The sequence below is a fragment of the Rhea pennata genome, chromosome 28 (assembly GCF_028389875.1).
Source record: "Rhea pennata isolate bPtePen1 chromosome 28, bPtePen1.pri, whole genome shotgun sequence".
In the NCBI taxonomy this organism is placed as follows: domain Eukaryota; kingdom Metazoa; phylum Chordata; class Aves; order Rheiformes; family Rheidae; genus Rhea; species Rhea pennata.
The window spans coordinates 5257144-5281639 of NC_084690.1; the positions used below are offsets into that span (position 1 = coordinate 5257144).

Below are 24496 nucleotides of genomic sequence, written 5' to 3' on the forward strand. Positions count from 1 at the left end.
ATGTGTTTTGGGTCATGATTCCTCGGGGGCTGAACATCACCTTTGCTGGGGAGAACAGGACAGCGGCCACAGCAGAGCCTCCATGCCCCTGATGCTGAGAAACAGTAACTGTGCTCTCAAGAAATGGTGAAAAAAACCATACTATTTTTCAGGTGGGATCCAGAGGGGCCTGCTTTCAGGGCTGGCTTACAAGCAGCCTGGGTTTGTACTGCAAAGCATCGTTTTCACTGTCAAGAGTAGCACTGAGTTGTTAATACAGCCCTGCATGACTTTGCCTAACTGTAGCGGGAGTTTCTCTTCAGAAACTCCCGCTAATGAGGATCAAATTGTTCTTTTCTTTCCTCTTGTGAAGTCCCTCCTGCTTCCCTCTCCTCCCTTTCCCACTTTGTGTGACAAAATGAACTCCATGGGCTGGGCAGTTTGTTGCTGGCATGTGGAAAAGCACGTGAAGTAAATACTGCTCTTCTGCACAAAGGTAAGTCTTAAACGCAGAGTGGGAATGAGAGTCACTTTCATTAAAAATAGAAACATGGAAGTGACTATTTTTGAACCTGGTTTTTGAAAGCCTGGCAAGTAATCCCTCCTCCCCTCCTCTCCAGCTGTCTTGTAAGACTGGCTTTCAAGCTAAATTCCCCATTAAAGTGAATCAGAATTCCACTTAAAATGAGTGGGTACTCATTAAAAATGTGTACTGGACTGAAAACGTTAGAGATGATTCAGACTGCACACTGATGTATAATCACACCTGTAAAGGCAGCATGGTAAAGATTCTTCCCCAGCTATAAAGGGAAAGAATGGATAATATTTCTGGCAGGTGTTTGAGAGTTCATAAATAATTCTTGGTGTGTGTGTGTTAAACAGCAGAGAAAAGATGAATGTCAGGTGCCATGAACTTTAGTCCTACTGCATGATCAGGCAAGCTGTATTGTGAACAGGAGTGCATTACTATCACCTGGAGAGCATGAAGGGGTTATCAAAAGCCCTCCCTTAAAAACAGGCGATGCTGCTCGTATGGAATAAGGTGAGACTAAACTTGCTGCATCACAACTTGAAAATGTTTTGTGTGGTCTGAGCTGCCTGCTAGTTTACCCTGCATGTTTGTACCCAAGTGTATCGGGTGAGGGCTCACTGGCACATTGTGTACATACACGTAACTGAGTTTACCTTTCTTTGATGTCCTGATGTTGCACCCCCACAGCACCTATTTGCTGCCTCCTGTAGCTGGATTGGTTAGCTTTCAGAGAGCTCATCCTCAAAGATTGAAAGAAAGTTGTGATCTGAAGGAGCCCTGCAGTGTAAAGACAGCTCCTTCTTTCAGAGGTCAGTAGCTAAACACTAACCCCCCCAGACCTCAGAGGGCTTAGGATTTTTTTTTTTTTCAGCCTTGATTGTGCCACTTAGTTCCTGCCCCTGGAGCCTGTTGGCACCAGCGGGAGGGGTTGGGGTTTAGTGCCTACCCAGTCAGCCTCGCTGCTCTGGCTTGTCCCCAGCCTGCTCTGCCTGTGCTGCTCGTGACGATGGGCATTGGGAGCAGCACGCAGAGAGCTCGGCCCGAAGGTCTCAGGTGTGGAGTACACTCAGACGTCATCATCAATGTAAGAACAAACTCCAGACTTCCCCTGGGAGCTCAGGAACTGCAGGCAGCATGGAATTCTTTGGTCAGATTTAAGTGAGTTTCCTTGCCGCCCAAAGAGCGATGCCCCAGCAATTCCCAGGTTTGGGCTGAGAGATCCACTCTGTAATTAGCAATTGCCTCACGGGCGCCTCTCCTCTGTGTGTTCACGTCCATGCAGCAATCGGAGCATACCACACAGGGAAGTTGCATCCAGGAAGTGTCGAGTCTTGGCTGCTCTTGCTGTAGTTAAGATTCTGGAATAGAGGAGAACCAGCTACGCTGACCTAACAACAAGGAGAAGGTCTATGGCTTAGTTTGGAACTGCTGTGACACAAGTGGCTCCGCAGTAAGCTCAGACTTGTCCCCGCCTGTCACTGAGGGGTGCCATGGCTCACAAGCAAAGGATGGGGATCTGCTTTGTGCCCTTCTGATGGAGGAGTGTCATGCTCACCTCTTGTCCCTTGCCTCCTGCAAACCTCTCAGCACTCACTGTTTGGGAGTTTGTTTCTGAAGTGATCCAAGGAACTGCTGCAGCAAGGTAGGAATCTAAAAATAATGGCTCTGATATCAATCTCTACATGGGTAGTGCAGAGGTTTCTTCAAAGTGTCTTTTGCACTGTTTGGAAGGAAATACTATACAAAGATTCGCATCTCTGAATGCAGGGTGAATGCGCCTTGCATAAAGGCCACTGCAGCAGCTGTTGGAGCATTTCCAGTTGATTCACATTACCCTCATACCTTTACCACAAAAAAGACGCAGAATACTGTCAAAGACCGAGTAACTTAAATATGCACTCGTGAAAGCCTCATTTTGCTTTCTGGAATTAGACAAATTTCCTTTCTGCTTTCAATGGGAGCATTAGCTGAGTATGATTTTGTGCTTTCTGTTAGGGCAAGATCTATCATTTTAACAGGCAGCCAAACTGTAGGTGCAAAGCAAGTATGTTTCAAGTGTAACCTGCACTGTGTTAACAGTGCTGAGGTCAGAGAAGATACAGGAGAAGCAGAAAAACATCAAGTGTCCAGGTATCAAGGTGGCTGAATTCTGATTATTTTAAGCCAGAACAGAGAATTCTTTTGAAGCTTCAGCTTAGTTTTGAATTAAAAAATTGGAACGGAAGTTCTGATTCTGGTCTTGACAGATACTATGCACAGTGGTGGTGGGGAAATGACGATTACTTTTGCCTTTCTGAACACAAGAGCAGGAGGAAAGATATTAGACCAATACCCGAGAGTCTTCTTTCTCAGTTTAGTCAATGACCATCTCATATACGAAAAGAATTTGAGATCCTGCTGTTAGCTGGCAGCTGCTAGGCTTAGAACATGGAGCGATGTTAATGAAGATGGGCTTATGCATACAGAATTATTTTTTCTTTCTGACTTGCACCATTTTTTTTCCACAATGGGCTTTTCAGCCCAGTTATTCAACTGGTCTAAAGAATGTGGTAGTTTTATGAAGTAGGCTCTCCACACGCACTGCCCTGAGACCAAAACAAAGCTGCCAAATTCAGTTCGCTTGTGACCTAAATGGGATATAAATCCCATTCCCCAGAGAGGAGGAGTTGTTGCAAGAAACCACAAACCAAAACTAGAATGGGCACAATTCCATGACTATTTGAACCTCTCTGTAGTTCCACTGAAGACAGAAGTAGAAGTAATCCAGGCAGAAATTAGCCAAATGCAGACTGGAGGGTCTGGAATTTGCAAAACTCTGAAAATGGAAAGTTTGTTTGCTTTATTTTACGTCAAATGCTACTGGACTTTTACATATGTGGATTTCATGTCTGCTTCTGGGTCTTTGTGATTTACTTTAGCTTTCTTTTCCCATTTTTATTCAACTCAGTTTTCAAACTGCAACTGGTAGGACTTCCTCTTTTGTGTATCTGGCTGCTTGAAACTTCTACTCATTTCTGTAGTACGTGCATTGTATATTGTACTCTGAAACAATGCTTTGTGCAGAGGACTGACTAGCATGTGGCTGTACGAGATGTGGGATTAACTCTTCTCCAATTCTCCCCCCTTCCCAGCAATTTGATGGCTCCTGACCATTCCCTGCAGCTCATGAGTGGAACTAAGCCTTCCATCGCTAATGAGGCAAAGCTTTTATTTGGCACTTTTGTGCATTTGCCATCAATTAACTGGGGCAGAAGCTTATGAATCAGGACTAATCTTGTCACTGACATAAATATGTGCAATATCCCTAACTCCTCAGGTGCTGAGTTGATTTGCTTCATCTAAGAACATTACCAGAATCTGCAAATAAAGCTCTGTGATAGAATAACTGTAAAACACAAATGCGTGTCACTGAATGCTTCTGAGTTTTAAAGAACACAAATACCTAAGAGCAGCAAAAAAATATGCAGCCTGCTGCACAGGCATTATGATGAAATACCTTTTGAAAAGCAAATGTTATTTAAGCGAAGATCATCAAAATAGATTTCAAATGTAGCTAAGGCTTGCATGGTCAGGAATCTTGCAGTTCCTGAGGATCAACTTACAGTTACCATAACCTAGTTTAGACGGTTCAATTACAATTGTACACAGTAGGCCACTGTGAAACTGCCACACTGTGGCTGTAGAAAGTATTGGTTTTAGCTATGTAGAAGTGAAATATTTTTCCTCATCTATTATAAAAACTCTAGTTTCATTACAGTTCTGGTATGAGAGATGGTGATGTAATTATTGCCATTAATAGGAAAATGGTCACTTCCACTGAGGATACAAGTGAAACCATTAAAAAAGTAATGTCCTTTCAGTTGTGGTTTGCCAAGAAATGAAGATGCCTGCTTGACTGTAATTACAGATGAAATCAATGAAGAACCTCCTTTCATTAGAACTATTTTCCCTCAGCTAAGTTGGACTTAAGTTTAAAACTGAATATTTAACTTTCTAAATTTTTCACTACTAGAACAACAACAAGTTAACAGACCCTAATTATTGGAAAGCAGCAAATACAAACCTCAGGTCATACTTCTTCATAACTATCCAAAGAATGAAGTAACATGAGAAATGATAATGACTTGGAAAAATATTTCACCTCAAGCACATAGGTAGGAGAATAGCTGGTGTACAACAGTATCTAGCATTAACAGTAGCTGTCTTCTGTAGAGATTATGAATTTTACAAGGTATATTAGAGAGTATTAATTCCCTTCTGTGCCATTGAACATGTCTATTTTGCCTTTCACACTTTTAATGGCTACCTCTCAAATGGTAACTATCAAATGTCTAATCTCTGCTGTGGTCTGTTTTTGTCCACCAGCTCATGCCCTGTGACCTATTCCGCAGAGCCCGCATGTAGCTATAATACTACGCAAAATGCCCTTGGCTACGAAGGGAGGAGGACAGGAAGAAGAACAGGTAATCTTAATACAGCCAAGGTACAACTTTGGAATAGTTGCAATGTCCGCAGATAATGCTGTTAGAACACTACCATGCTGGGGAAGATAATAAACGGAAATTAGTGCTTCTTTCATGAAGCCTGAATCGCAGCTTTATTTGCTGCACTGTGCCAGCCTGGAAAGAACAGAAATTTATATTCTCCAGAAGGATGAAGTTTATACTAAGCAACCTAATTCAGCTTCCCAGCTTTCAACAAATAGTGAATATAATCTTAAGCAAACAACTTGGAAGTAGAGCTTATCGTTTTGCCACAGGCTCTGTAATATCTTTAAGTTACAGAACTTTATTTATTTATTTATTTTAAGCCTAGTAACACAAAGCCACAGCTTCCACCTCTAACTGCATCCTCATTTGGTTGTATGTACTCTAATGTTAAGAATAAGTCCAGTCATATGCTCAAACAATTACAGAAATGAAGTTCAGTAACAGCTCTCTTTCCACACTTTATTTTAAGATTTATTTGTGTTTGTAAGGCCTAATTTTTAAAGTATTACCTGCTGGAGGAGAAAAATTCCAGATTATTTTAAACAAGCAAGATGCACAGCGATGTTCAACATTTAAATTAAATCCAAGATACGCACAGAAGAGCTATCAGGAATACCTGCTCTGCAAATTAACTTACAGCTTTGTAAATGCATGTCTGTATATGGCAGAAACCTCCAAGAGAAGCCTGTTCCGATGCTACAGAGCAGATGCAGAAGTCTATCTCCAAGCCCGCAGAGATGCGGCTGGCTTCTTTGGGGATCAGCTCTCGGGAACTGCCTTCGCGCCTGTCAATAAACCGTGCACCAGTTGCTGCCATCGCTGGGCATCAGCCCGCCGGTGATGAGAAGAATCAGATCAACAAACCACCAGATGCCAAGTCCTCCGAGCGTCAGCAGCTTCCCCACGGCTGTCCCCGTGTGGCCCAGGCAGAACCGGTCCACGCCGAAGCAGCCCAGGAAGAAGGAGTAGAGCAAGGTGGTAATGAAGTAGTGTCCGGTGTACCTGCAGGCGAGGCGGCGGGCAGCGCGTCAGGCGGGGAGCCCGGCCCGGGCCCGGGGGCCGCCGCAGCGCGGCGCCCGCCGCCGGGGGGGGCTGCGCGCCCGCGGAGGCGGCTCCTACTTGATGCAGGGCCTGCTGCCGCGCAGGAAGCTCCGCGGCTCGGCGCACTCGATGCCGTCCAGCGCCCGGCACTGCACCCGCGTGTGCTCCACGTCGCCGTAGGCCTGGCCGCCGAGCTGCGGAGGCGGCGGCGCCGTGAGCCGCGCCGCGCCGCGGGGAGGGCCCGGCCCGGCCCGGCCCGCCGCGCCGCCGCCGCCTCACCTTCACGCAGCCGTGGCCCAGCTCCTGCTGCGCCGTGGCGTTGCCGCCGTGGTCCACGGGCTCCTCGCACTCCACGAACTCCTCGGGCCTGCGGCGGGGAGCGTCGCGGTGAGGGGGCGGCGGCGGCGCGGCCCCCCGGGCCCCCCCGGCCCCGCCGCCGCCCGGCCCCGCCGCCGCCCCGCTCACAGGTAGGCGCAGAGCACGAGCGGCGCCCGCGCGTCGCCGTAGGCCCAGGCGGGCGCCGCCGCCGCCTCGGTGCCGTTGTGGCCGTGGCTCCGCGCGCCGCCGCGCAGCAGCAGCAGGTTGCCGAGCAGCAGCGCGGCCTGCCCGCACAGCAGCGCGTAGCTCAGCCGCGCCGCCATCGCGCCCGCCTCCCTCCCTGCCCCGCGGCCAGCCAATGGGCGCGCCCGGCCTGCCGCGGCGGGGCGGGACGCAGCCGCCCGCAGCCAATGGGAGAGGAGCGGGGCGGGGAGCGGAGAAGCCGCGATGAAGACGCCAGGCGGAAGTGTGCGCGAAGCGCGGAGGCGATTGGCTGCTAGTCTGGCCCGCTAGCCAATGGGCGGGGGCGGGGCCATGGGGGCGGGCCGCGGCGCGGGGAGCGGCCTGCGCGCTGCGCGTGGCCCGGCCCGGCCCGGCCCGGCGCGGCGCCCCTCGGAGCCCCAGCGCCGGGGGGGAGGACGCGGGAAGGCCCGGCCCGGCCCGGCCCGGCGCGGCGCCCCTCGGAGCCCCAGCGCCGGGGGGGTGCGGGCGCGGGGAAGGCCCGGCGCGGCCCGGCGCCCCTCCGAGCCCCAGCGCTGGGGGAGAGGGCGCGGGAAGGCCCGGCCCGGCCCGGCCCGGCCCGGCCCGGCCCGGCCCGGCCCGGCGCCCCTCCTATCCCCAGCGCCGGGGGGGCGCGGGCGCGGCCCGGCCCTGGCGCGTTGTGCTCGGCTCCCTCCGCTGTGGCGGCCGCGCGAGGCGCCCTGGCGCGGGCGGCGCCTCGGGGCCGGGCGGCCGGTGCCGCGGCCCCCGCGGGAGGTGCGTTCCCGGGCGGCCGAGGGCCGGGGCGGCGAAGCGCCCTCTGCTCCGGGGGGCTCGCCGAGGTGCGGCTCCGGCAGCGTTTTGCGAAGACGCGGGATGCGCCTTGTCCGCGGCTTCCCGTTAACAGGAAGACAGGGAAGGGTCTCCGAGGGTGGCCTAGTGCATCGCCCTTCCTGGAGGCAAAACTAGTCCTGCTGGGGTGTGGCAGGGCCGGTTTAACCTTCAGAGGCAAACGGTGCGTGTTTCTTGTGATCAGATAACACCTTTTCTGTCCTAACTCCCGCTGCCCCTTGTACAACTAGTTGACATTGGGAAACCGCTTTGCCTAATCTTGGCCCCTTTTTGTGCTCAAAGGGATGTAGAGGTCTAAGCGGGTGCTTTTTGGATGGCGCCCAGTGATCAAGTGAAGAGGGTAGTCGACTTGGCTATATAAAGATAGAGGATTGGCGACTTGGATCCTACTACTGACTCCCTGAATCTGGAGAAGCTGCTGTCTCTTTTCCACTTGCTTCCTTAAGAAGAAGAGAAAACCAAAACAGAAATCCACAACAACCCTGATTTAATGGCCCCATAGTGTCCTGAGGTCATCAGATTGAAAATGCTAAGCACAATTTGAGACAGGTATGTAGCATTCATTAACTCCTGCTGGAGGTCAGGCAAAACATGCAATTTGATAAGAATGCATTTGGGAAATGGTGATTAACAGTACTTGTACCTGCCAATCAGCCAATTGAAATCAATGATGATTTCGGTGAAGCCCTGACTGCATCCAAAGTCCTTAATCTGGCATATATATCGTGTTTGTAAACAGACAGTGTGAAAATGGAATGGGGAGAGGATGTGGAAGCAGCAGGGTTAAGGCTGGAAGAAGATAACATACCTGATGTTGCTATATTTTTTTTAGTATATATTTAATTGGCTTAGTTTTGAGTCCTTATAGTCCTTCAGTCTGGCAAAGAGGTGTGTTCAGCTCTCACTGGAGGAGGACTGTAATGCCTAGCCCAATCATGAGGATTTCTGAGAAATTTCTTCTTGCTGATTCTACAGCTTTGTTACAGAACTGTGAGAAAAAAACTGACAAACAGTAGATATCTGTTTGGGGAATTAATTCCTTATCCTCTCCCCTCCCTGTTAGTTTGAGCACAGTATGACTCACTAAACCGCAGTCTTGCAGCGTGTATCTTGCAACCTCACAAAGTTTCAGTGAACTTCATGAGTACATGATTTATTCCTGATATATTGGACCATACTGCCCTTGTGTTATTTCATTGACCTGACTTCCTTTAGAAACCAGTCAAAAATATAAAGAATATGGAGGAGACTGGCAGTGACAAAAAACAAAACAAAACAAAACAAAACAAACCTATTTTCTTAAACTTTGTTTACTATGTCAGAGTAGATGTAAAGGCTCCTATTATTTACCGTTCATTACATCTCTGGTCTCGCAGTGTCCTCTTCACTGCATCCCATAGGATATGGGGCTGGCATCTTATGGTCCTACCATTTACTGCAGGCAAGAAGACTGAGTACCTGTTCTGTCAAAGGATGCTGGAATGCTTGTTTTTGGAAAACACCAAATTCCCCCTGCATTCTCCAGATGGTGTGTGAGGTCCTGCCCAATATCTACTGTAAATCCTTTGGCGTAAGTAGTTGTTGCATCTTTTTGTCTCACCAGCCCCATCATCTTCAGGAAGCCTGGCTATGAAATCACATGGATTACTCTTCTATTGCCAATTTCCTGTGGAAATTAGATGTCCAGTATGCCTATTTGGTTTCTACGTGTGTATATTTCTTAATGAGTCCACTTTGAGATATTTCCTGTTTCTGATTTTCATAGCTATTTAAGAGAGTATCAAACATATTTAAGTCTTCAAAGAGATGAAACATCCTGATTTTAATATCCAGTAATCTCCAGTGCTCTTGTATGTATTTTCTTGCTTGGTCTTATTCTAGTCATAAAGCCGGTGCTGAACACAACTAATTGCATGAGCAGCCTGTGCTTGCCTTTGAGGTTTCATTTGTGATTTAAGACATCATGATAGTTCCAGGATTTTGTTGATTTGTTTCACCTGGTTCTTTTCTAAGAATGTCTTCTGCCATATCTGAATGATAGCAGCTTATATGGATACATTTATATGGTAATTTCGAGTGTATTTCACCTGATTAATCAGATAAGCAATGCTGCAGAGTGTTTGCTTCCAAAATTGGCAGGTTCACATTTTACCCAAAATGTGTAGTCATAAGCTGTATCAGGTTTGCTGGCTTGTTTACAGTTTATTTTTAGAGTTTGGGGCTTTGAGACGTATTATCTTAAATCCCTTTTATTCCAAGGCTGAAACAGTGGTGGTAAGTGGCAGGAGAGGTAAAAGGAGCTGGATATGGCTCTTGCTAAATGTGAATCTCATGCCCCTCGGGCAGGAACTACTTACTCCTTGGATGATTCATGTTTATGCATTGTTTGTACACTGCACGATGATATTTGTGTTTGATCCATGGCATTAGCCTAATCCATGGGAAGCCTTATCCATGTTGGTTAACATCTAGCTTCCGGGAAGCGCTAGTACTACCTGTCTCAGAAGTTACATACAACTTTCATATGGATTGAAGATAAAACCCTATCCTACATAAAGAAATGCTATCCCACATAAAAGCTTTTTCTAACATCAGACAGGAATACCATCCTATGTATCACCTACAGTATTATGTAATTTAGTGTGTCTGCTTCCTGTATAGCTTCATGGCTTGCTCCATTAGGGCATGTTAAAAATGGCTCATAAGATGGAACTGTGTTTCTTCCTTCCAACAGAAAATGGAGGTTACTCAGTTGCTGGAGCCTGGGGGGAAACCTGAGTAGCAGGTCATCTTCCTATAGCTCCTGGAAAAAATAGATGCAGAGTTTTGGAATGCTGTGGGGCAAATGCCTATTTCCTCTTCAATTATTCACCAAAGTGATAGCAATAAAAGATTCTTAAATTTCCTCAGAAAATTGATGGGCAAGGAGAAGACTTGTGCCATTTGCTTAACCTACTACATGCTTATAAATGGCCTTTTCTGTAAAATGTGCATTCAAGAGCAATTTGTAAAACAATGTAGCTGTCAGTTAGACCCCTGCGAGTGTAAGTGAGAACTTGGGTGTATTTGGATATTTATTGCTAATAGCCCTCAAAGGGAGCTAATATTAGAGTTGTCTGTGGTTTGCATTTGTGCTGATTAGATGTATGTGGCCTTTGGCATAAGTCTGGCTCTTTATCTGCAGTGAGGTACTTTCACTGAATTGTTCTTGTTCGACATTATCAACCTATTAGGAAAAAGAATGTGCAGACGAAAGAAACAAAAAAAAACCCATCATGTACCACAATCAAAACCCTGAAATGTTATCAGTATCTGAAAAGTTGTCAGTAAAATTTGATTTTCTTTATGAAGGATCTCGTAACCTGCCTATCACTCTACCATGAGAGTGCTTTTCTATAACCTATTAAGTAACATGACTAATATGTCACATGTTGTTTATTTTGCCTGCTCTCAGAGGAAGACATAGTGCTCCATATACTGTTTTGGAAAGGTGTTCAATATGCTGCTATATGTTATTAGAGGCAGGTCAAAGCCCATGTATGACACTTAGAGCGGAAGGCAGTAAAGTTTTGGATGATCTTTCATTCCGGAAGGAGTTTATTTCTCTATTACTTATCTATATCCCATGATATTACATAGTGGAGTGTTAAAGTGAAGTTTTATCTCCAGATGTTTCCAGTTTATAAAGCAGTTTCTGAAGAAAAGGCTAGGAGGATATTTTTTTCTGTGATGATACCAATTCTTTTCAGCTTTTTTCTTTAGGACATTTGAATGGCAGGAATGGTAAAGCATCCTTTAATTTACGGTTGATTCTTTTTTTCCTCTGAAGTAATAGTAGCAAATCTTAAAGATAGATTTTTGCCAGTGTTTCTCGAGTGAGGATGTATTGCTCAGATATTTCTCCTCAGGTAATGGGGCTCTTGCTGAAGTGTGGTGTTTCTCCGTGTGGTTGCAGGAAGCCCTAGCTTAGCAACCATCACACAGAACTCTATTAAACTTCTCAGATGTGGTTAGGGATGTTTGACTGAAGTTCCTGCAGTGTTGCCACTGCTGTGGGTGGCGTGCTGCCACTCTTGTTGAAGTCCTACCTCTTCCACTGAAAACTGGCTCTTGTAAGCATGTGTGAGCATCTTCTGCCCTGGGAATCGCACAGCTTCTCCTAGGGATGTCCTTCAGTAAGTGTTTGCTTAGAACCCAAAGTTACTGCAGTGGTTCTTGGCATATACGAGTGCCGCCCTCAGATACGTGAGGGTTTTCAAGTAGCCGGCTGAAGGCTTCGTCCAGCATGTCTTTGAGAATCAGCGTGAAATACTGGCATCTCCTCCTGCAGGCTCCACGTTTGCTACGAACTGCCAGCAAACCGGGGCCGCGTCTCGCGCGCCCTGGCGTTGCGTGGCATTGTCTTTTTCCCGAGCCCTCCTGTTTTTTCTCCTTGCGTGATTTGCGAGGTGGTGGACAGAGCTGTTCTCGCCTTCCGACGCCGCCGCCTCTGCGAGCGCGGGCTGGAGGCCCGGAGCCTTTCGGGAGCGCGCTTCGCCCGCGGCCCTGCGGGAGCCTCGGCCCGCGCCGCAGCGCGGTGCCGCCGCCGGGGGTGCGGGGGGAAGCCGCGGCGGCGGGAGCGACGTGCGGGGCGGCCCGGCCCGGCCCGGCCCGGCCGGGGCGGTTCGGCGGCGGCCCCGCCCCGCGGCGGCGCAGGCTCCGGCTGCGGCTCCATAAGGCCGCGGCCGCCGAGCGACGCGGAGCTGGACCCGGAGCGCCATGGCCTGGGCGCGGGCGGCGGGCAGCTGCCCCCGCCGCCGGCCGCTCCTGCCCCCGCCGCTGCTGCCGCTGCTGCTGCTGCTGCTGCTGCTCGCGGCGCCGAGCCGGCCGCAGCGCCGCCCGGGTGAGTGCGGCCGCGCCGGGCCCGCGCCGCCCGGAGCCCCGCGCCTCGCCCGCTGCGGGGGCCCCGCGCCGCCCGGGCCCCCGGCAGCCGCTGCCCTGGCGCTCGCCAAGCGGGAGGGGGCCGTGGGCGGCGGCGCGGCCCGGGTCCTGCCCGGGAGGTTCTCCGCGGAAACCTCCCCGCGGGAAGGCGCGCTGCGCGGGGACCCGGGGGACAGCAGGCCTTCTGCCGTACAGGCCTGACATCCGAGGAAGGCATCTCGGACCGGAGAACCTGACCGGCCCTGGCAGAGATCCAGCTCCACCTGCGCTTGTTTGTAGGCACCCGGTGGATGCCATCCCTCTGCTTTCCAGCAGTTGCGCGGCGGGCTGGGCAGTGCTCTTCGTGCCGGTGCTCTTTCAGGCGTTCTTCTGTGTTGATTGCAACCTGCATAGTAGAAGCTGGGCCGAGGTGGGCAGATAACTCTGTACCGATACCCCAAAGTTTGGGGTGAGCATACGCTGTATTTCTGTATTGAGGTGATACATCACCCCACATTAATATTTCCACTGCATTTCAGAAGAGCATGTTCTGTGAAGAGACCTGCCTCTTCCCCCTCTCTTTTCAGGTAGCCTTACTCTTCATTCAGGGTATGGCAGGATACCCTGGCAGAAGCAGCCTCTCATCTGCTCTGAAGCAGCCAGGCTGCCAGACTGCTCTTCCTACAGGAAAATGGAGGTTGGCAAGAACTCATTAGTGATCTTACTGAGTTGTGTTTGGCAATGAATTGACACCATATTTTATTTATAGGCTTTTATGATGCTGACTTTGATGTTATATGTACACGATAGGCTGAAAGGTCTCATTTGTCATTGTTTTCTTTCTACAAAGAGATGTTACATAACGTGTTAAACTTGTGTGTTTATCATTAATGGAGAGATTTATAGTTAGGACTTGTTAATAATTATCAAGGAGTATTTTCTAACCCTGATGTTGATGCCTCGTGCTGAGAAAAAGTACTCTCGTCGTGGTTACCTCACCCTGAGTGATTGTGTGCTGTGAATTTCTGCCTTTCACTTGACTTATTGTTACTGGCAGTAGTAAACTGTGCTAGACAAAGGCTGAGTTGGAAGGTTCACTGTTGGCTGGTTGTGGGGATAGAACAGCATGTTGGAAACTGCTTTGCCAGAGCTCTGAGAAGCAGAGTCTTGAGTGATGCATCTTCTGGGAATTGGATCTTGTGCTTCAGATAGAATGGTCAATATTCTGAGGACTGGGATTTTAGTTCCTACCTAAGTGTGGGAGGAAATACAGGTTGATGTAGATGATAATGGCTGATGGGCAATGTTTCTCTCTATCTGTTGAAGTCTGTCTCAGCTAATAATGCCAAATCACTGATGAAAGATGATAAACCTTCTTTGTCTCAGATGTGAGCATGAACAGGAGGGGAGAAGCAAGTCACCTGCTTTAATTGTTCCAGACTCATCCAGCTTCTTGGTTTTGGAATGTAACTATTTTGGACACTCCCCAATAAATAGGCATGTGAGACGGAAACTGAGGTGTTACCGGAAAGGTCTAATTGAAAATTACTGAAAGAACATATATAATGATGCATAGCCTTGAGAGATGTGTATATGTTGTGATGTTTTTTTCCCTTCTATTTATGTCCGTAGGAGGGCTCAGGCTTTGACTATATAAATTCATGGAGGAACAATCTGCATCAATCTGACAGGGACTAGTTTTTTTTACTAGTTGGTTTCTTCTCTGATACTTGGTGTGTTGTATTCAAATCTGATGTTGTGCTTTACTAGCTTATAAAGGATTTTTTAAAACGTTTGAACACTTTAGTTTGAATTTGCTGGGGAGATGCAATGTTTGGTTAAGATAATTCTTTGTGCAGTTTGTGAAAAACACAACCCTGCCTCACCCATATTCTAATTTATCTGGGACAATCGTTCAACAGTGTAAAGAGAGGTTTTGTTATTTCCTCTCTGTGAAGAATAAAAGGAGGAAAGAAATTTCAATGTACCTTCTCGTAGTGCTCTATTGGGGGGGGGGGGGGGGGAAGGGGGGAAGGAAATTTGAAATGTGACCTTGTAGTTTTTGCCTGTCTCAATCATTTCTGAACATCTAAAACTTAAAAAAACCCCAGTTCACTTGCTCGACTCTACAGAGTTTTGTGATTAAACTTGTATTGCATGATTTCCTTTGATAACCAGATTTAAAGATTGTGATGCTTCCAGGAAAGAAACTTTCCCATAAACCTCCACCATGTGAAGTGGGTTGACATCTACACAACTGACTAGATCTGGAGGAAGTGAGTGGGATCTGTATGCAAGGAACTCCTCTTTAAAACAACACAGTCCATCCAGACTGTGGCTGTTCACAGATGAAAAGGTAGAGTCTACCACTGACCCTGGAAGAATGGTGTCCAGGGTGAGATTAATAAGCTTGCAGCAGAGGAGGATGGTGTGGCTTTGGTCTGTTTCTCCTTGTAAAATTACATTCAAAGATGAAAAGGATGTTCGTGATAATACCAGAGAATAAGAGTGATGGACCTTTTTGTGGGTCAGTTAGTGTCTTCCAGGCAAATTAGGATATGGCTTTAGAAAGGGAAGAAGGAATGGCAAGAGTCTAGACAGAAAACACTTATAGTGTAGGTCAGGATTCTAGCAAGAGGGAGGTAAACATATTCTAGCAACCATTGCTGTAGAAGAGCTCAGTTTCCTGTTTCAACCTCCTTGCCCTGAGTAAAGTACTAAGAGGAATTAGATTAAGATTTCTTGCCAATTTTAACATTAAAGCAGTATTCCTGGTGAATAATCAATCAAGTATGAATTTGCTTATTTTGCCATGATAGTTGATCACTTTTTCCTACCTTTCAAAAAGACACTATGACACAAGGAGGCCCACATGGTCTGAAGATTTAGAGCAAGGGACAGAGGAGATGGAAAGAAAAGTGACAGGAAGGAGCGTACTCTAGAAGGAGAGCTTGGCTGATGTTCCCAGGTGCTTTGGAGCTGCAGAACCACCATGAAAGTGCAAGGTACTGTTTAGTCCTTGAGGTATCAGAGGAACTGAAACTGATGGCTTCACAGGAAATGTTCCTACCTTTTGCAATAGATTTGTTAGTATGATGTTTTGGGTAAATCCCTAAATATTTTTTAGAAGGATTTATCTAATATTTACATAGTGGAAGTGAAGGACTTTCTCACTTCCAGAGTCTGCAGAGTAAATCTTACTGCTGCTGTCATCTTGGAAGAAAAGTCAGCTGCACTTAAACATGCTTTCTCTAGTATACAGTTGGTGGCAATATCCTTCAAAATATTTCTTCAATGTCCTTTATGATTTTGATAATAGAGTGGACAGAACGCTTGTTGAATTTTCAGATGATGCTCATCTGGTCAGAAAGGATGCAAGCACCTTAAAATAAGGATTACCAGTCCAATTAATGTGAACATGTGAGAGAAATATCTGACATAAAGATGTAGTTTTGAAAGGACATATGCAAAGTGCTTATACTACTAAGATGGATATCATTGTCTGCACAAATATGAGAGGGTGAAAATGAGATGCAGGAGTGCGTTGGCAGAAAAGGAAATGAGCGTTAGGGTAGGTTAAGCTGCATGTCAGTCAACCGTGCTGTCTGTTACAACAAAAATAAATTTGTGGAGATGCATAAACACGTGAAGCAGTCTTTCATGTAGCACATGAAGCTTGCTACTGGAGAGGCATCACTGGTATATTGTGTCCAGTTTTGGATTCTTCTTCAGTATAGATGTGATCTAACTGGAGAGTCCAGTAGAGCCTGATGTGAACAGTCAGAAGTCTAGAAAATATGATCCACAAGAAAATATTGGGAGAATGGGCTTTACTTAATTGAAGGAAAGGAGATGGGATATGACAACATACTTTGAGGATCTTGCAGCCAGAGAGAAAAGGGGAGTAAACTGTTCACCTCCTTTGTGGATTGGATAAAATCACAATGAGAGAAATCTGCTGGACATCAGGGAAACTCTTTATACAGTGAGGATAGCAGAGCAGTGGAATAGATTGCTTGTGAAGGCTGTGAAACTCTTATCAGTGAATATTTCAGCGCAGGTTAGGCAAACATTTGTTGGAGAAGCTTCAGGTGCAGCTGATCCTACCTTGGGATGGGTGGATGGACTGGACCAGTTCATAATGTCCTTCTAGTGAACAACGTTCTGCATAACTGTAAAATGACTGGTGCAGTTGACCTCATCTATTAATTGTAATCAATTAAAAATATAGTTAATTTAATGAGTCAATGTATTTAATACCTTAACAATGTGCATCTTTTGTTTAAAACATGCATGTAGCTAATAGAAAATTAAAACTCATTGCAGCTCACTGATATTTGCACAGTTGATTTAGCCTGAGCCTTTACATTTACAGTAAAATGGCCAGAAGTTGTTAGATTGGATGCAGTCACAGAATAAATTTGAAGAGAACATTAGCATTGCCTTCAGTGTGATACTATTTTTTTTTCCTGGTTTGATAGTAAACTTTTCACTCTCACTTAAGCATTCAGCAGAGTAAACTGAAGTAAGCGCACACCAGTATATGGTCACAGTGGATATCCTGTGTGTGTTTACATTCACTAATAGAAAGCTGTAAGTAAATTTGGGTAGTATCAGATAAATTTGTTTTGTATATTGTACAGAATGGGAGGCCCTTGTGATCCTGAAAGCAGTATGGGATCCAACAGACTCCTGGAAGGGTGCAGAGCAGAAATCGCACCTTGCAGACATTGCTGAAATTCCCAGTGCCCCGCTGCACCCTGCACTGCGGCGGGAGAGGTGGGTTTTCTGATGTTTGCCCCGCAGAATCCATTGCTCCTGTGGAGACAGGGTGGAGACAGCCTCAACTGCTGCACTGGTCGTGTGCCAGATGAGCTTGTTTTTATGAAATGATTTTGTTTTGTGGTGGAATGGGCAACAATCTAAACTTTTTTCCCTACTTTTTTTGTTTTGTTTTTTTGCTTACACTGAAGAGTTTATCGGTGACCTCACAATTAGTGATAATTGGGATGAACTGTTCTGTGTAGGCGGATGTAGCCGTATGCTGCGTTTTGTAACCGAGCCAATGAGCTGCAGGCGTGTCAAGGTGCGTAAACCTAAGAGCCACAGCTTGACTTTTGTGTCAAATATAGGTCGTATCCATAGGGGAGTAGGTACCCTAGCAGCTTACCTCAGTGTCTGAAAAACAGTAACAGCTATGACTTATTCTGATAGTTTTCAAGCTCCCACATGCTGTGGAACATACACAAAATTCTTCCTGTCAGTTCGGGATGGGGAGGGGAAGATGATTCATGTCTTCCTGGTTGCCTCTGATGCTTGGTAATTAAAGCAGTCTTTAATGAGATAAGATAAATATAGTGGATGCAGTTGCTTTCTTCTCCTTGGAAATGCACTCTCAACTGACATTGCATCCAAGAATGAATGGTAAGAGGCATATTCTCGGATGCTGTGGTGGGGAATATAGTGAAACTCAGCCAGCAATCTTAGCCAACGGCAGGAAGCAGCTGCCTACAAGTCCTGTAGGCTACTGTAGAATTTATTGCAAACTACTGTGTTGGAGATCCATACTTATCATATTATGGTATATATTTTTTTAAAAACGGGTATGAGGAAAAAGCTTAAAAAAAGAGCTTATTTGGGGAAAGCAGAATGTAAATGTCTTAAAACATCTTATATGCAAGACAGCTGAATATTCAAGTTTGCTTTTTCCTATCATTTCTGCTTTTCTTTCAGAAATAGTTTACATAAATGAAACCATTTTTACCTTATGTTAAAATACGTGGATGAGTGTTCACGGTGACCATCTTGACTGGAAGGTAGCAACTTAATACAGATTTGCTTGCAGAATCACATCTAATAATGCCTTCATAACATGCTGGAACGTAGCATTGAGCTAGAGGCAGTTTGCAGCTATTGTAGCAGTCTACCTTGTCCTTGCTACAATCTTGTCTTGTGCTAATTAGGTCAGGCTGAATGCATTTTTGTTCCCTGGGTGAGATAAAGTCTAACTGTGTTAGTCACAGGAAGGGCAGCGTATGCTAGATGGGACTGAAGATGGCCGATGTGTTGTGGGATTAAGGTCACACCTTTCAAGCTTTGTGTTCATCTCTAGAAAAAGTGTCAGTCCCACACAGCCAGCCCTTGACAGTAGGAGGAGGATTGACGCAGGATTATCTTTTGCCTATCTTCTCATTTCTGCTTTGTTTCATGAGACTTCCATTCGATTTGCATATAACAGGAGTCTGCCCTTTTAGAGGGTTGCTTATGATGAACAAAATGTTGCATGGGGCAGTCAGCATGGAAATAGAATCTTTTAAAAGTGAGAGTAAATGCACTGGAGATACCTGCTAGAATGAACACTTTTATTCTGGGGAATGCCAGTGATGGTGTGCTGCATTTTCAGAGTGCAGAGTTGTTTTGTTTCCTGAGGACAGTTCCACAAAACTTTACAAAATAGACAAAATAAGTGAGTTTGTGGCAATTTTATCCCTTTTAGGGCATGGGGGGAGAATAGAGGTTTTTGCGAGAAGAGGAAGAAAACTGAAAATTGAAAGGAAACCTATTTACATTAATCTCAAACCTTTACTGCAAACCTTGCTATTCTCTTTTTAGTTCAACTAATAACTAGAAAGCAAGATGATGTCTTCTTACACTTTATTTTAACTTATTCCAGTAGGAAGCACTTTGTTAGTCAATACAAACTCTTCCTCCTCTTCTAACAAATTTTACACAAAATAAAGGGAAGAAAAGCACATTGTACCTGAAATCAACTTCCAAACTGACAGTAGTGAAGTGAGGAACGGAGAGCACAAAACGGAGGGAGAAGTGTCAGAATGGTCTGGGTAGAAAATTATATTCTTATTGCTGTTTTTCTAACATGCAACTTCTTAGAATTATGCTATTCCCAGAAAATCCTCCCAATTATGTTAGCTTTGTGTGATGATTCATTCCTTTTGTCTTCTGTTTCCAAGTGTGCTTTTGGAAAGGCGCGCAGCTTTTTGAGTGCTGCAAAGATTAATCATGCCCTAATGTTCTTGTAGCATATGTTGTAAGGGTTTCTCCAGAAGTCTCTTGAAGTATCCTGTCCTCCACTTAAATAAAGGCACTTCTGGAATGGATTGGAAAAGTAACAAATGTAGAGCAGAAATTTGCAAGAGCTTAGGAGCGGATACGAACTAAAATGTGTGATTGGAAATGACAGATGTAGAGAAGTGATTTGCTAGAGCATATACTTTTGGTGGCTCACACCAGGGAAGGAAACAGCCCTTCCCTCTCCTATTTTCTTGCCAAGGAGGATTGAAACTCTGTACTTTCTCTAGCCTTTGCGCAGCAAGGCCATTTAGATGAAGATTTTTCTACCTTTTATACAATAATTACAATAATTAATGAAAATTCTGCTGCTGTATGTGTGTTATCCGTTTTCTTGAGAAACAGCTTAGCTCTGACTGCACTTCAGTTTACAAAAATGCTCTATTACAAGTAGATGCACTTTAATATCTCTGTGTTCTCTATAAGCAGGTGCACATGGACACTGTAATGTAAGAAAAATTGAAACCAATCTAGTTACTTTTGGTTCTTCATTGAGAATGTAATTTTTGAAAAGAGTGCAAAATGGTTACAATCATCACTTGCTGCTGTGGCAGTGTCAGTCCAAGGCCCATGTGTTGCTGTAAAGTAACTCTGTACTGTTGGTGTAAGACAGCTAGAAGTATTTGCAGGAGGACATGAGACCCTTCCCCCAACCCCAGATGTTTTTGCTAACTGTAAAATAAATAAAACAAGTCTGTCTTGATGTAAATATTTTTTCACACACTTCTTTGCATGCTACTTTTTTTTGTCATGTTCCATAGAGGAGGGCTGTATCCTCTGCAGAACTAAACCCACTGTAATCTATGTCTCAGACTGCTAAAGTATACCTGTCCAGATACAGCATGAGAAGGAGGAGATGAGGAAAAGACAGCTGCAGCAGTATGAGGATGTGAGTCTTGGTTCAGATGCATGAGTGTTTTACTGGTTTTCCTTAAATATTCTGCTTATATAGTGAGCTTGAGATACAGCAGAGGATAGCAAATGAAATGGAGCAATGTGTTTCAAAACTCTCTTGATATCACCAGTGTCACTTGAATGGTGCTGAGCATCCAAGGGTGCCTCGGATGCTGCCCCGTAGGTATGGGATTTGCGGTCTGCAAAGGTCTGAGTCTGCTGCAGCTGTTCGCTGCTCCCTGATCTGAGCAAGGAGATGCACTCGGTGCTCTCCTGCCTGAAGGCAGATCTTTCTAAAGCACTTGGAGGAGGAGGAAGTTTGTTCTTTAATCTGCAGCAGCTCTCTGCAAACGGGAGAATTCTGTTACCCAAGAGCTCTGTTAGAAAGCATAAAGAAGCAGGAATAGTTCTGTGTGCTAGTCTAACTTTGATAAAGCCCCCTCCCTCATAATTTGGGTGAATCTGCCTCTGTGGTGATCTCTACACACATTTTGACTTGAGCAATTAGACCTGCATATTTAATGGTGCAAGTCTTCATAGGAAGACTTCACTAGGGATCCAGTTCCTGCACCTAATGCCTAAACTGTGCTGCACAGGTGCAGCTTGCATCAGGCTCCCTGATGTCCTGTCTGTGAAGCAGTCCGTGATGCGTGTTCAGTAAGCCAAACCCGGAAAGGCTGGACTCGGTGCAACAGGCACAAGAGCTCTGGTAAACTTGTGAGGCAGGACTTGAGTCTCTGTTGTATGTTTCTGCTGTGCTCAGTGAAGAACAGCAGCAGAAAGGATGCTGTTCTGGTGTCTGAGATGAAAGCAGTCGTGTTTTTGAAGCGTTAATCTGAGGTCATGTTCTTGGGATAGCTGTGAAGTAGCACAGTGCTTTGTACTTGCAGTGCTGCAAAATATCTCCCTCCTCAAGTTCAGTAATGAGCATTCATATTCAGGTGACTTGCTCTTAGGCTGATCGGAGAAGTTGAGCAAGCATCTACAGAAGTTCAATTTTCAATGTAGTTTGCTGGCCTGAGGGGGAGATTTTTTGAAGGAACCTGTGACATTGAAAGATTGGTTGGAGATTCCAGCCCATTTCTGAAATGCTGGAGCAGGCCTCCAGAGGAGGGTTTGAGTGCATAATAATGCCTTAGCGTAACTTGCAAGGCCACAGCAGTGTTCTGAATTTCATTTTGTCTTTCTGTATGTTCAAAGTTACTGTTTTTAAAATGAATGTGATATCTCTGTCCCATTCTGAAAACTTAACGCCTTCTAAGATGCGTTTTTTTTTAAGAGTTAAATTGTTACAAGGAGTAGAGCGATTCCCTTCCCCCTATTTCCAGGTCTGAGAGCTAGCGCTCTTCTGATGAGCTCATTGATTCCATTGCCATGAGCTAGTAAAACTGTTGCTCTTAATCCTGTATGCAATCCCAGGACAACCAACCTCCCGCTTTCCAGGGGGAATAGCACTTGAACTAAGCACAGAGAGTGTCTGTGCACTGGAAATTTGATTTACATGTGCAATTTATTATTATTTAGCCAATCAATGTAAAACTGTTGCTTGCAAAAACTGATGTCCTGATTCTCATTAAGGAATCTTGGAGAATAGAGTTTTGCTTGTTTTTTGTTTAGTCAGAGAATCTTTGTTGCATATGCAACATAATTTATAAAGTTTTCTACTGCAAAAGGCTACTTTGTGTTGCATGCATTTGTTTCACCTCATTAGTTTTCATAAGGTTTTCTAGTGCTCTCTGAGAACATAATTAGCAGTACTGGCCTTTTGTCAGAGATTCTTGACTGTCATGTGCGGGGGTGAGGGCATGATGCTGAGTTCTGCTCAACTGGCTTTGTGCTTGGGTACTGTTAGGAAGAACGGCACTGCTGGAGCCTATGGGAGCTGGTCTAGAGAGTCTGCATAGCCAAGTGGGTGCTGTTCTGCAGCTTTGCAGCTCAGGACACCTGGCTTTGACACTGTCTTTCTGTGTGTCCTTGAACAAGTTCTCTTTGTGCTGACCTCCTTTGTTAAGTGCTCTGGTTTCTGCTGATGAAAGATGGTGTTGTATGAGATAGATATTTCTAAGAGACTAATTGGATTGCAGACCTTTTGATTTAAACATTCTGTTGAACTTGATGCCTTCTCTGCGATTTGCAGTGGCACTTCGTGAGGCAGTCTGAGTGTGTTTTGCTCAGAGGTTTGCTTTGTGGTCTTCTGTGTGCATGGGAGCTTTTGGCTCTTTCTCTTCAGAAGCACACCTTAAAAGAGATACAGCTCTTGAAACATGTGTTGTGCCTGGGCAGCATGGTGGTATGTTGCTTCTCATAAATAGAGTTTATAAGTATACTGTCTCTTGTTGATACTTGGACATATAACATTGTAGAAAGTGTTTAAAATAGTGTCCACCTGCCCTGCAAGATAGTAATCTTCTCAGTGTTGTCCTTCGTAGAGGAAGGAAGTGTTAATGCCGTTTCACAGGTGGAGAGCTGAGACTGAGAAACAGTATCTGGGGATATGTGAGCTAGCTTGTGTAGTGTCAAAGGGCTGCAGTGAGCTAATTTCCTTGACAGAGCTGTAAGCTTGCTCAGGGATCTGCTTGGTGCCAGGCTGTAGACCTATACTAGATGGCCCAATCTCAACAAGGATCTAGAATAAGTTGGAGACTTGAATTGCAATTTCCAGAATCTCAGACTGCTTCCTTCCTACGGAAGTAGCTTTCTCTAAAATTGTTTCCTTCTTTGTGTCTTATCCTTCTGTTTGTTGTGTTCCTTAAGACACTCTAATCTGATAGCCTTTCTCTTTTCTTTCTCTTTTCTAGGTTTCCAGCAGATTTCTCTGTTGTCTTCCTATGAAGTTATAATTCCGCAAAGGTTAGGAAGAGAACGACGAGAGGCCTCCAGTGTCTCCTCTGTACAGGTACTGGGCGTTCTTAGAAACACTTTCATTTAGCCATCTACTTATTAACAAGGCCCATCCAAAACTGACCTTAAATTCTCACAAACCACTGTCTGATTTGCCTAGCAGCAAGCAAGTATTTATTCATACAACAACAAAGAAAAAAGTGTAACATGTAGCACTGATTTTAGTACCGGTCTGGTAAATGCTTCCCTGCTCCAGGGGTTACAAGTTGCAGCAAGGGAATTTTTATGGTGGTTAAGCATTGGAACAAGTTTCAGAGAGGTGGTGGAATTGTTATTCTGGGAGATGCTCAGAGTTTGCTTGGAGAAGGTCTTCAGCAGCCTGGACTAACTGCAGCTAGCCCTGTTTTGAGCAGGGAGTTGGACTAGAGACCAGAGGTGTTTCCCAGCCTGAATTATTTTGATGTAGCCATGTAATTAAAGACTGCATACTTAAGGGCATTTGGATTAAACCAACTGTTGCTTTGGTCACAAGTCTTAAAAGCATTGGCAGAATTTAATATTAACAAGAATGTCTTGTAGTTTATTGCAGTTAAGGGTAGTATTCCTGCTGTAATATTTAATATAGTGATCAGGTAATTTGGCTTATTTATGGACCTTAGTTACAGTGTGCATCACTTATACGAGGCTGTGGAAGTACTGGCTCACTGTGTTCAGTAACAAAACTCTACTCTCCTTTTCGGGCTGTAAGCATTTTCTTTTATTCCACTGGAAGCCTTAGAAATACAGAATAAGGAAACCACAAAGCTATTTTGAAATAGTTTTCTTCATGTGACTTTTTACTGGCGCTACAGGAAAAGATGCCACATTCTTGAGATAGGGACAATTATAGATTTCAGGCTCACCCATACTTTGGTCTGGGGCAATCAGCAAGATTAACGAGGAAAGTTTGTTAGCTCCATCTGTGTGGACATGGCAGAGCGAGGTATTCATTTTGTCTGCTGGATGTCTGGGAACCAGAGTAAATTCTGAAGGCTAAGGTCAGGTTCTCATTTAGAAGTCTTCTCAGCACAGTAAAACTGGCTAGGAGTGCAACAAAAACCTGATCCCCTAACCAACATTGTGATGCCAGCAAGAATCATGGGAGAGGCAGCTCAGATCAACAGAGGAGTTTTACATCCCTCAAGGAGATGGTTTAAATTTTGTCAATATCAGCTGGATTTCCAGCACTTTGCTGCTACGGCTATATCTGCAAAGGTTAACAGTACAGACTAGTCCTGAGTTAACAGAAGGTGATAGTAGTGATCTGAATGTCATATTCATAGCCATGGAGTTTGCAGGGACTGTCTCATGCAAAATTTTAGTT

General features: G+C 45.3%; 2 protein-coding genes and 1 long non-coding RNA gene across 4 annotated transcripts in view; 2 read left to right on the forward strand and 1 right to left on the reverse strand.

Moving 5' to 3' along the window:
* Window positions 1-5446: 5446 nt before the first annotated feature.
* Window positions 5447-6695, reverse strand: TM2D2 (TM2 domain containing 2). 2 transcript variants are annotated; one of them, XM_062596808.1, is made up of 5 exons: window positions 6508-6695; window positions 6322-6409; window positions 6121-6236; window positions 5866-6003; window positions 5447-5786 (listed from the first exon to the last, which is right to left on the reverse strand). In XM_062596808.1, exons 1-5 carry the CDS (start codon window positions 6681-6683, stop codon window positions 5630-5632), a joined length of 675 nt encoding a protein of 224 aa, XP_062452792.1. In that variant the 5' UTR covers window positions 6684-6695; the 3' UTR covers window positions 5447-5629. The 2 variants fall into 2 exon arrangements, with proteins under 2 accessions (XP_062452792.1, XP_062452793.1); XM_062596809.1 differs by having other exon boundaries at window positions 5697-6003.
* A 684-nt stretch (window positions 6696-7379) lies between these two features.
* On the forward strand, window positions 7380-9300 carry LOC134151949 (uncharacterized). Its single transcript, XR_009960929.1, has 3 exons — window positions 7380-7573; window positions 7693-7959; window positions 8852-9300. It is a non-coding gene; the product is annotated as an uncharacterized LOC134151949 (long non-coding RNA).
* Window positions 9301-11575: 2275 nt separating this feature from the next.
* The window catches only part of ADAM9 (ADAM metallopeptidase domain 9), a 32188-nt gene continuing 19267 nt past the window's right edge, over window positions 11576-24496 (forward strand). Inside the window, exons 1-3 of the mRNA XM_062596677.1 lie at window positions 11576-11655; window positions 12231-12292; window positions 23091-23188. Of these exons, the coding sequence (XP_062452661.1) occupies window positions 11576-11655; window positions 12231-12292; window positions 23091-23188 (240 nt within the window). The remainder of the gene's footprint in view (window positions 11656-12230; window positions 12293-23090; window positions 23189-24496) is intronic.

Bases quoted from the DNA above. Each gene is read 5' to 3' on its own strand.
- TM2D2 (XM_062596808.1), bottom strand. From the start codon at position 6,683: ATGGCGGCGCGGCTGAGCTACGCGCTGCTGTGCGGGCAGGCCGCGCTG. The intron at 6,410-6,507 runs GTGAGCGGGGCG...TCCCCGCCGCAG, and splicing joins CTCGTGCTCTGCGCCTACCT to GCCCGAGGAGTTCGTGGAGT. The intron at 6,237-6,321 runs GTGAGGCGGCGG...CCGCCTCCGCAG, and splicing joins TGGGCCACGGCTGCGTGAAG to CTCGGCGGCCAGGCCTACGG.